The following is a 10,137-nucleotide window of genomic DNA, read 5'->3' as shown; positions in this document are numbered from 1 at the left end:
CGCAACCTTAAGATGGCTTGGAAGCTAGAAGTCTTACGCGCTACCATTGCGCTACAGGGGCGATTAACGGTTCGGTGTTTTTCACACAGACTTTACAAAGCACGGCCAGTTCCTCTATATAGTACAGCGCAGTATTCGAAATTTAGAACGCTAGGAGGGGACCGTGCACCCGTCCTACTGCCTACCATTTTCACCATAGTAAGCGGGACTGAGGCAAACGCGCGTGCGTAGTTGAACAGGATCATGTAGATATTTTGACGCCTTTCAGTTCTATATGATATGCCTAAACATAGGGGCAGCAAGGGGTTAACCCCCTAAATACAAGCTCGTCTATGTGAGCTCTATTTTATTGACTGGGGGGACACGTAGAATTCATAGAAAGCACCCTGAAAACCCTATTTCTACTATATCTTATGTTGAGATAAGGTAGTCAAGGGTCAAGGCGCGACCTTGATTCCATTGGCGTTTTGGTCCAGTGGGATTGAGATCTTATACCCTAAAAATGGAGCGCGTTCGGAACAATAATAAAGGCCTTCGACGACACCCTGGCCAGAAACGCAAGCTTATTGAAGAATACCGGAAACCCGGAATCATATATATGATCGGAATTATACTGTTCCTCACATCACGTATAAAACTCTGCTTGATAAAATCAATAAAGCTGTATCCAAGGGTTCTATCTAGAATCCTAGTAGGGAATAGGGCGAGCGTAAATAGAGACAGAAAGACAGGTCACAGGCTAAGATTGAAGCAGCGTAAATAGCCAAATACCTTACCTGGACCTGAGAGTAGGAATTCATCACCTCTGAGGACTAGGCCCATGTGACATAGCCCGATAAATATGCAGTAAAACAAAATGTTAGGAAACAGCTTATGTAGTACTTCTGTCTATATGTCCTATATCATACTCGATATACTAAGGGACATGGGTATTTAGGTTATAGTATAGCTACCGTATTCGCCTGACCTTAATCCTATTGAGAATCTATAGGCGGTAGTAAAAGAAAAGATATGTAAGCTTTATGTTGAACTAGAACACACTGATGATACTGAGGTAAGATGTCAGCTCCGTATACAGGCAAGCTGGAAGGCCTGGCAAGGTATAGGACAGCGGGTTCATGTATCTCGGCCGCTAAACCCTAAACGGGTGTTCCAAATTTCAATAGCTCCCCACCGTAAGAACAAAAATGTAACGAAAAAAATTAGAGGAGGATAGCCCCCGGCGGGGCTCGAACCCGCAACCTTAAGATGGCTTGGAAGCTAGAAGTCTTACGCGCTACCATTGCGCTACGGGGGCCGTTGATATCAGCTGTATGGCTTATTTTGCTTCTTGAAGGTAATATATCAATTCGGGGTATCTACTCATTAAGACAGCTTTAAAGTGGATTTTAGACTGGTTCTATTATAAATATAGGATATGAACATGGTGACATTAAATTCTCTAGCGACTTCATCTACAGCCCGTTCTTGGACGGTTCTACGCTACCTTTTTTAACCTGCCTACCTCTACTTTCTCTTACTAGGTAGATCCACCAATTTACTTGGTTATACTCTGTATACTCGGCGGCTATATGTCGTTGTCTAACATCTGTCATATGATATCCACATCCTACATGGCTTCTTGTTGAGACTTCCCCTTCGGAAAAATAGTCTCAGGAATACAACAACCATTATGGTGATTGAGTCGCTTCGGCTGCCATGACATTATATCTACAGAGGTCGGCTCTGGAATACATTGATTACAATGGAGACATTTGTTTTATCTGACATTTTTATGGTTATATACGGACTTTCGTACCATTCTCGCTTCGTTACGTATATCTTCCAGCCCACCCGAGAGCTCTAAGCTACCGAGCCATCGACTGCTGAAAGGCAACTGAGCTCATTAGTAGCTCCCGTTCCGAGATGTACTGAAAATGAGCTTCACAGTGGAAGGCGGAGGGCGCTCCTCCCTGTGGTATCCCACATACACCAGATATTACTTACGAAGCGTCGTCTCCCTGCTTGCATTCCACTAGTTAGATAGTGACCAGGGACAAAATATGCTCATAACTTGTTCGTATTAATTCCGATTTCCTACTTATTCGACGATCCGCGCGTTCCGCCGCTTCGTCGAGTAACCCCTGTTAGTCAGTTCCGGAGTTAAGCATCCTGGATCCTATTTTTAGGCAAATAAGTAGGGAATGGAGAGATTTTTACTTGTCGGATTGTGTAGTCTGCAAGATATAGGCTCTTTAATACACTGTATGAGTTGTTCTGCTGGGTTTTGGCTTGGTCGGGCAGCCTTACTCCATTTACCCTTCCCCTAAAACCTTGTTCCTCTTCAGGCTCCCTTCAGTTTTGCCTGCCTAGGAAATACAGTTTTATGGTTCGTAACGTGTCTTGTTGAATGCCTTAGAAATACATGTTGAATAGAATGAGATCATCGGTAATGACCACCTTGTTCGGACGATAGGGGGCCAGCTGCCATTGAAAAAGAATCTCAGCTCCGAAAGGAATGACTGTTGATTAATTAATAGCGTCAAACCAATTGGTTCTGTCTTTGTCATTTATGTTTGGAGGACAAATACTGATTACAGTTGGAACGGAATATCTAGGATCAGTCTTCCTTCACAGCTCCCACTCGCCCTTGTAACGCAAAGAAGCCGCACCACAGAGATTAACCATGGATCATGGAAGAGTTGTACAGCTACCGCCCTCGAAGCCTTCGAGCCCTACTGGAGACCAAGTAGAGTCCTATGAGATTTCTTCCATGAATTCTCAGAGTCTTCAGTATTGATGAAATCATCAGGTGTTAAATTGGAAAATCTCTTGAAATTATATGTCCATCCAAGAACTTTTTTTTTTCATGAAACCCGCGGCCTTGAATGGGCCAAGGAAGATCACCGGAATTTTTGCTATTCACAGACTCCAGTGGGCTGTCATTAGCTACTGATACCGCCGCATAATCAAGAACAAAGCCAATAGCTGCTTGGAGATTACCTGCAAAGGGGATACAATCACGCAAATTAGGCTTAACAAGATGTCTAGGACTTCGAAGTAATTCAATTACATCTTGGAAAAGTTCTTTTTCTCCGAGTGCCATTTCTAGCGCTGCGTCGAAGTCACGCCGGAAGATAGGGCGCGGTTTTCACTGAATTTTCTTCTTGTTGGAAGGGTTGAACGTAGTCCAATATCTGATCTGGGAATCCGGTGATTGACTTGAGCCCCGCATTGGCTTTAACTCGTACAGCTTTAAAAAGTGTGACATAACCCTGGACCAGTGGCGTCATTAAATTCAACCCATAGCCCTTGGTTATTGAATCAAGACGATCAATTCTGTTCAGCATCCCATGGTGGGTTCTAAACACCTTGCAGAAGACAGCTTCCAGTATATTCGAACGGATCTGATACCAAGAGTCGTCTAATGTATCCTCTGGGAATTCCCAAAGTTTAATAAAATTCGCTGTCCGATTGCCGTTGCCCATCCATAGGATGTAGTAGTGGAGACTACTTGTAGAATTTTGGAGAATAGCCTGGATATGCTGGCACATAATCCTTCTCCAAGCAAGGAAACACTGGCCACAGTACATTCGCCACCAGTGTATATCCCGGATATCTGTCACGAAACTCGCACACCATCCTGGCCGGCTCCAAGGTATCTTATCACTCCGCTCGACTAGGACTGTATATAGCACTTCCCTTGAGACATTTAGGCCCTCGAGCCCCCTGGTATTGGCAGTAATGAGTTTTGGCAAGGATCTCGTAACCTCATAAACACCACCGTGGTCTTCAATACTTTCTTGATATTCTTTCGGCCCTGTTCCAGGTAAAAGGCCGGCGATTATCTCTTCGATTGTCTCTTTACAAAGGGACTCTAGATTTGGAAATTCGTAAATCTCTTGCATAGAAAGATGCTAGATGATATGTCCGATAATAACGACATAGCGATATAACACAGACATAAGTTACAAACCTCACGAATATCCTTGGGTATTGCGAACCACCGGCTTTCATCATGTTTGGGCGATACAACAGAGATACTCATATCTGTTGACTGTTCGCTTGGAGATGTTCTCATTCGCTTTGCCGGTCGAAAGAAGGGTATTTGACAACTGCTTGCGGGCAGTACTGTTCTGGATGGCCTTTTACCTTGCAGATAGGACATGGAGGGGCACGCACACAGTTGCTAATGAGATGGCCACCCTTCTTACAATATACGCAGATATTGCATTGGGGGAAATCTTTCTGTGTACAGCCGCAAAAACCGCATCTCTTGCAGCATGTTGTGTCTTGTGTTGGACGAAAGGACATGGCCGTACGATCTGCTTTGAAACAAAAAATGTAGATCTGAGCAAGCAAGGAAGACGAGAATCGATTGAGCTGATTGTGTAGAATCTGTCAGTAAGAATCTGAGGACTTTCATAGAGCTATACGCCTAAAAAGGTTCTCAGAGCTTCACGCAGCGTGCTGGAAGAATGATCCCTACTACTAGTAGTTACTTCACAGCTACAATCAGCCGGCTGTGGAGAAGTATCAAAAAGCCTGAGCTCTTCTTTGTATCTATAGCCCCCTAGGTCAGATGCTCATGCTTCGTTCGAGACCCTCTTCAGAATAAAATAATTTGCTTAGGTATGTAAGTTATAATAGTGAAGTCATACGTTTTACCACGAGGCAAGCCGTTCATACCGATACATCATGAGGACTGTGAAAAATAAACCAAGTGCTTCCCAATATCAGACCTACAAATCACCCAAACATCAGATGCATAAGTCAAGCCCCAATCCAAACACTCCGCGAGCCCATATACAAGAAGCTGCCAGTCAATTAGCGGCATATTTTAAGAAAAATGAGAAAGCCACACTGTGACCAGCACAGAGACTGGTGAGGCGCAAAAGGCAATGATGCTTTCCGTGTTTCACGGATTTTGAACTGACGCCTTTCGCTACCGGATACATGAAGGACTGTGATAATGAGCATCGTTACTCTCTCTGCTTTAATTGCTCATCATGCGCAGCACCGGCCTGTTCCTTAGCCGGCTTTACTGCAGAGACCTCTTCGGCATCTTTCAAGTTTTTGTTCTTCAGGGGCTCCGAAGCTTTCTGTTCTTCCCCTTCCGGAGCTTTCGATGATTGACCCGCCTTCACTTCCTCAGCATTTTCGGCTTCCGGCTCCTTTGAATCTTCCGAAGCTTCCTGCTCTTTTCCTTTGGTTTCCATATCGTCACGGACAAAGGCGTTATCGATTTCCGACTCTGCTTTAGTGTCCCGGAATAGAGTATTGACGCGCTCTGACCGCTCGGCTTGTTCTTTTTCTTCCTTTTCGCGCGCTTTGCGCTCTTGCTCCATTTCCTCCATGTGCCGAAGATCATCGACACTAGGTTCGTAAAGATGCCAGATAGTATAATGGGGGAGACCCACAACAGAGAACCCCATGCGTTTAGCCATCTGTTTATAGTTAGCAAGGAAATGACGAAGGAAGTTGCACGCAGGTCTTACCTTGCCGAATGCTTCGGTCTCGGCATGCTTTTCGAAGCTGAACGCCGGGAAATGGACTCCGGCACGAAACACCTTTGCTTTTGCAAGGATACTAACACCGCCAACGCCGTCAAGCTCCATCTCCATATCAGGATCGCCGTATGGGTCTCGCAGGTAGGCAAGGTGAGGTCGCCACGTCGCATACTCAGCATATCCTTCAACAATAACCGCATCCTCATCCAGCGTCTCTGCCAGGGCCAATGCCGTTTCCGACTCCTGCCAGGAGTTCAAATCGTAGGGCTGCTCCCCGCCCAGCCAGTCTGGGAGTGGTCGCCAGACATCTGATAGAAACCATTGTTAGAGATAGCAACAAGATCTGTGGACGGCTTCACTCACTTGGTACAATGACATCCTTATCATGTCTCATTAGGTCTTCTATGATGGTGAATGGTGCCGTTTCTACATCAGCATCTCTCCAATAGACCCAACTATGGGTGGGCCGAAGCGTAGCACTCAACAGCCAATTTCTCGCCTGGGCCATCAACTTTCTCCGCCCAGCTTGTGCAGCGAACCCATGTCTACTTTCGACATCCTGCGTCACCTTCTGTCCGAAATCCTTATGGATAACCGAGATTTCACCAAACGGCATGTGCGGATCAGAATCGGCCTGAAGTTCCCCAAGCATGCTGGATAACATTTCTAGCGTATTATCCTTCGAATCCGAGACCAGGAAAGCCAAGTCGATCAAGTGGTGGGGGTAGGTGAGGTTTCGGAGATGCGAAAAGAACATCGGCAGGTGGGACGAGGCATCCCTAAGAGGTGTGCACATGAGCACACGCTCTTCTTTTTCCCATCCATCTGCGGTGCCCTGAACAGCCGATAGATCATAGTATCGTACGGTTTGTATTTGTAAGTCTTCTGTGGAAGAAAGAAGTCCAAGAGAGACTACTGGGAGAATTGTGGCTCGCCAGGAAGGGAAAATTAGGACTAGGAGTAATAAAGAGACGCCGCCAATCAGGAATAGCCGTTGGATAAGTTGTTTTCGTCGTCGCAGAGCAGGTTGTGAACGCGGTTGAAAGCTGGCGATCGACGGAGCAAAGTCAGCAAAACATCCTTCATTGGTAGGAACCATTAAGCGATGTTGCACATCGCCCATCCCCAAAGTTAAGGGGTGGGATGCGACGGCGGACGCTGCTTACCGGTGGGGAGAAATGGAAAATGTGCTGCCCTGCCCGCGAGGGTAGGCAGCGTAGCCGTTGGTGAAGGCGTGATGCCTGTTCATCTCTCCAAAGCCAGTCGCATCAGTAGCTTGAAAATCGGCCCCGAAGACAAAGGAACCTAGGGGTTCCTAGATCTAAAGGAAACCACAGGCTTGACTTCCTGTCGCCCACTTAAACCAATGCGACTGCGAGGCGGGGACGTAAGATTAACTGCACTACGGAACGATAAAGGCTCATCGATCCCTGGGAGAAAATTAAAAAAGAAATAATGAAACACGATAGGGAAAATGGCGACAAAAGAAGGGAAGGGAGATGACAAGACTCGAAAAGGTCTATGTAGCATTAATTAGCCCGTCGGCCGTCCAGAGCGTCGGAACCAAGCGTTTAGGTGGTTTCAGTGCAGTAGCGCCCGGGCGGTGATTCGCCTCCAAGGACGGAGACCCTGTCGAGTCATTACCGAATCCGGCGGTAGGCCAACTCTTGCCGTTTGCAGACATGCAACCGTCTTCCAAGTCTTTCTTATCACTACTACTCCGTACGATTACATACATACTATCAAAGCACCTTGACACACCGATCCATAATTGGCAGTCCCATCGTTCTTTTATATCTATACCACCCATGATCTATTTACAGAAAACTGATCAAATCCCGATGCTCCCGAAATGAACTTGATACCCAAGGCGTGGAAAAGAGCCCAACTCCGAAAAATGCTAACCGTCGCTATCCAACTCAAAAAGAAATCGCATATACTAACTCGCTCAACTTCAGTTGATCCGTGATATCCTGGACTGGGGAGACCCCATGCCCTTGACACCAATCTCAATTTGTCCCATCAGCTTCCTAAGCAACGCCTCCATTTTAGGCCGGTCTCGAAGCACCGGAATGACGGATCCGGCCTCGTAGTTGTTGTCCAAGATATAATATCGCTCCCTTCCCCATTGGTCCACAGTGTCTCTCTGGAATGCGACTTTCGTGATTACCTTGGCTGGAACACTAGGGTTATTAATGGCACTTTTAGAAAACACCCGCAGGAATGGCCGGAGTCCAGACCGCGTCTGGTGTGCCATTCGAATCGACCGAGGGGCGTTCTCTGTTAAATGGCTCTCTCCTGCCAAGCCGCCGGGATCCAGGGTATATATGTTTAAGGGAATTTTGCCATTCTAAGAAGTGAACCCTGGTTAACTAGGACCCTCAAGGCAATGGCACGATGTTGCAGGTGAACTTACGAGTACCAGACTCCGACGCAAGGCGTACATGGCCGCGCTCATGATTAATTTGCTACTTCCAAAACGCGCATTCCCTTCCTTCGAGGACAATGGTGTTCCCGGTTGTTGATTTCCAAAGTCATGTTTGTCGAAATAATCCAGAGAGCCCTTCGACATGGATGAGCAACCAACATTGATTACCCTTGCTCCGCCGTTTGGTGTCCCATCGCCTGCGCGGAACGCCTCCAGCAAACCGATGGTTAGGAGGAATGGAGCAATACAGTTGGTCTGGTAGACAGGATCAAACCCATCTCTTGTTACTTGGTCGGCGACGTAGGACGCAACAGCGGCGCAGTTAACCAGCAGCGTCACTGGAGGGATCTCTCTGTTTTGGACCCTTTCCACTGTATTCTCTGTGAAGCTGACGACCGAGTTGAAACTTGTCAGGTCCACTCTTGCTACTTCAATCGACCGGGGTCCGATCAACCGGATCTTGTCTCTCAGTTCTTTGACGCTATCGGAGCGGAGATCTCGTGCCAGTAGTAGTAGATGCACAAAAGGATGCGCTTTGGCGATGGCGATGGCTATTGAAGATCCAAGCGACCCATTTCCTCCAGTGATAATCGCTGTACCTGAAAGCGGAGTCGCCATGGGAGGATATTTCTTAGTCGTGAATGCGTAAAATGATTATCGTCCAAGAAAAAAAAAATTTTTTTAAAAAAAAAACAACAGTGAGCGGCGTAGTAGTAAGTAAATATGTCAGCAGGGTATGTTTTGTAAATATTCTGAAACCCAGATGCGACCCACACTCCCGACCGACAACTATAAGAGTGATCTGAAAAAGAAAGGGAGAATGAAAATAAAAAAAAAAGATGGATTATATTGAAGATGCTTGACAAATTATACTAAAATTTGATTAGATCAATTGCGTCCCAACAAGGTACTAACCCCGAGGCCTGAAGCTCGCGTCAGCGAGAGCTTAGGGGCGAAGAAAAAGAGAAAAAAGAAAGAAAAGACTAATTCCAAGATCAGAGATTGATACGATGGAGTATTCCAAGAGTCAAAGCGATCTGACCCGTCATTCAGACCTTTCGAGGCAATAGAAAGGCCAACCGCGATGAAATTTCAAGTGGGGAAGAGTTCGGACGAGATCCACTTGGGAGCAATAAAAAAGTATTTAAAAAGAACCAGAGAAAAAGCAACAAGTACGGAGGTGAAAAAGCGACAAGAAAGAGCGTCTTCAAAGCTAGGAGACAATAAGCGGTTGGGCGATATTCGTTGTTGGCGATTTGAGCCTGGATTGTTGTCAAGTAGTAAGTTCTTTGTATTGTATGCCAAAGACTTGGAAGACGGTAAAGTAAGACAGGATCTGGATCGACTCATGCGGCTGATGGACCATTCAGATCTCTGGATGACAGCGATTGCAAGGGTGTTCTCGACGGTGGTGGAGGCAAAACATGAGCAGCCAAGAATCGTAAGTGTACATCACCGACGTGGTGACACTTCTGTTGCACTGGTGTCTTGGTCTTCATTCCATTGACTTCCGTCTACGAGTCAGTATTTCATTTTCAGGACCAAGGGGACGGTACGAGATGTCGCCATAGAGTCATAGACTCATTTCATTGAGTAACGTAACTTTTCTCCTTTTCCCTCCTTTTCCCCCCTTTTAATGCACTGCCGCCGTCTCTCGTCTTAGTGAATTTTTGTTACTATCTTCCCTACTCCGTCGACTATCGTAGAAGTCCCCATCAACTACCGACAGAATATGGTGTATACAACGCATCAACTCGGATCTATCTATAGAATCCCGAAAGTGGCGTTCCGTTACTACCGACGAACGAATGAACGCCTGTTCATCCTGCAACTAACTTAACCCTTACCTAGTCCCAATCGTGTCTCATTCCGCAACCGAACCGTAAAAATTTCACGAACAAGCTAGAGAAAACCAAACCCAGCCCGTAGCTTACCTAGCGATCTCCCTAGCCCTCTCTCAAGTAGTTTTCGGCCAACGATTCCACTCTGCGTACCCGGATGACGGCGTCCCCCTTTCCAATTGGACAAATCCGGTTTAACCCTGAGGTTATTTCGACCTGAGGAACTTCAAGCGATGGTTAGTTCGGGGGGCTAGAATTCTCCAAAGTACCATGGTGCGGAGACCTGTCAGACGGCGTTACCTTTTTACTAACTGTTTCTGTCACTATGTACTTGTTATGTGACTAATTGTGGCTGGGTTGTTGAAAAAAAAAATAAAAA

General features: G+C 46.3%; 2 protein-coding genes and 1 non-coding gene across 3 annotated transcripts; all 3 read right to left on the bottom strand.

Annotated features, from left to right (window-relative positions):
- Nucleotides 1-1,214: 1,214 nt before the first annotated feature.
- BDV38DRAFT_t66 lies at nucleotides 1,215-1,297 on the bottom strand. The gene has a single exon. It is a non-coding gene; the product is annotated as a tRNA-Arg (tRNA).
- Nucleotides 1,298-4,587: 3,290 nt separating this feature from the next.
- Nucleotides 4,588-7,039, bottom strand: BDV38DRAFT_240053 (Anp1-domain-containing protein). The gene is made up of 4 exons (XM_032053847.1): nucleotides 6,656-7,039; nucleotides 5,853-6,535; nucleotides 5,478-5,797; nucleotides 4,588-5,426 (listed from the first exon to the last, which is right to left on the bottom strand). The coding sequence occupies exons 1-4, from the start codon at nucleotides 6,736-6,738 to the stop codon at nucleotides 4,962-4,964; spliced, it is 1,551 nt and encodes a 516-aa protein (XP_031916697.1). The 5' UTR covers nucleotides 6,739-7,039; the 3' UTR covers nucleotides 4,588-4,961.
- A 355-nt stretch (nucleotides 7,040-7,394) lies between these two features.
- BDV38DRAFT_20211 (glycosyltransferase family protein) lies at nucleotides 7,395-8,738 on the bottom strand. The gene is made up of 2 exons (XM_032052467.1): nucleotides 7,906-8,738; nucleotides 7,395-7,839 (listed from the first exon to the last, which is right to left on the bottom strand). The coding sequence occupies exons 1-2, from the start codon at nucleotides 8,533-8,535 to the stop codon at nucleotides 7,444-7,446; spliced, it is 1,026 nt and encodes a 341-aa protein (XP_031916696.1). The 5' UTR covers nucleotides 8,536-8,738; the 3' UTR covers nucleotides 7,395-7,443.
- Between the last annotated feature and the right edge of the window lie 1,399 nt (nucleotides 8,739-10,137).

Source organism: Aspergillus pseudotamarii (genome assembly GCF_009193445.1).
Source record: "Aspergillus pseudotamarii strain CBS 117625 unplaced genomic scaffold BDV38scaffold_11, whole genome shotgun sequence".
Classification (NCBI taxonomy): domain Eukaryota; kingdom Fungi; phylum Ascomycota; class Eurotiomycetes; order Eurotiales; family Aspergillaceae; genus Aspergillus; species Aspergillus pseudotamarii.
Note: the sequence above shows the minus strand (reverse complement) of the source record. Positions and strands in the feature narration are given on the sequence as shown.

Bases quoted from the DNA above. Each gene is read 5' to 3' on its own strand.
- BDV38DRAFT_240053 (XM_032053847.1), bottom strand. From the start codon at position 6,738: ATGAACAGGCATCACGCCTTCACCAACGGCTACGCTGCCTACCCTCGC. The intron at 6,536-6,655 runs GTAAGCAGCGTC...GTCGATCGCCAG, and splicing joins TTTTCCATTTCTCCCCACCG to CTTTCAACCGCGTTCACAAC. The intron at 5,427-5,477 runs GTAAGACCTGCG...AACTATAAACAG, and splicing joins AGACCGAAGCATTCGGCAAG to ATGGCTAAACGCATGGGGTT.
- BDV38DRAFT_20211 (XM_032052467.1), bottom strand. From the start codon at position 8,535: ATGGCGACTCCGCTTTCAGGTACAGCGATTATCACTGGAGGAAATGGG. The intron at 7,840-7,905 runs GTAAGTTCACCT...TTCACTTCTTAG, and splicing joins TGCGTCGGAGTCTGGTACTC to AATGGCAAAATTCCCTTAAA.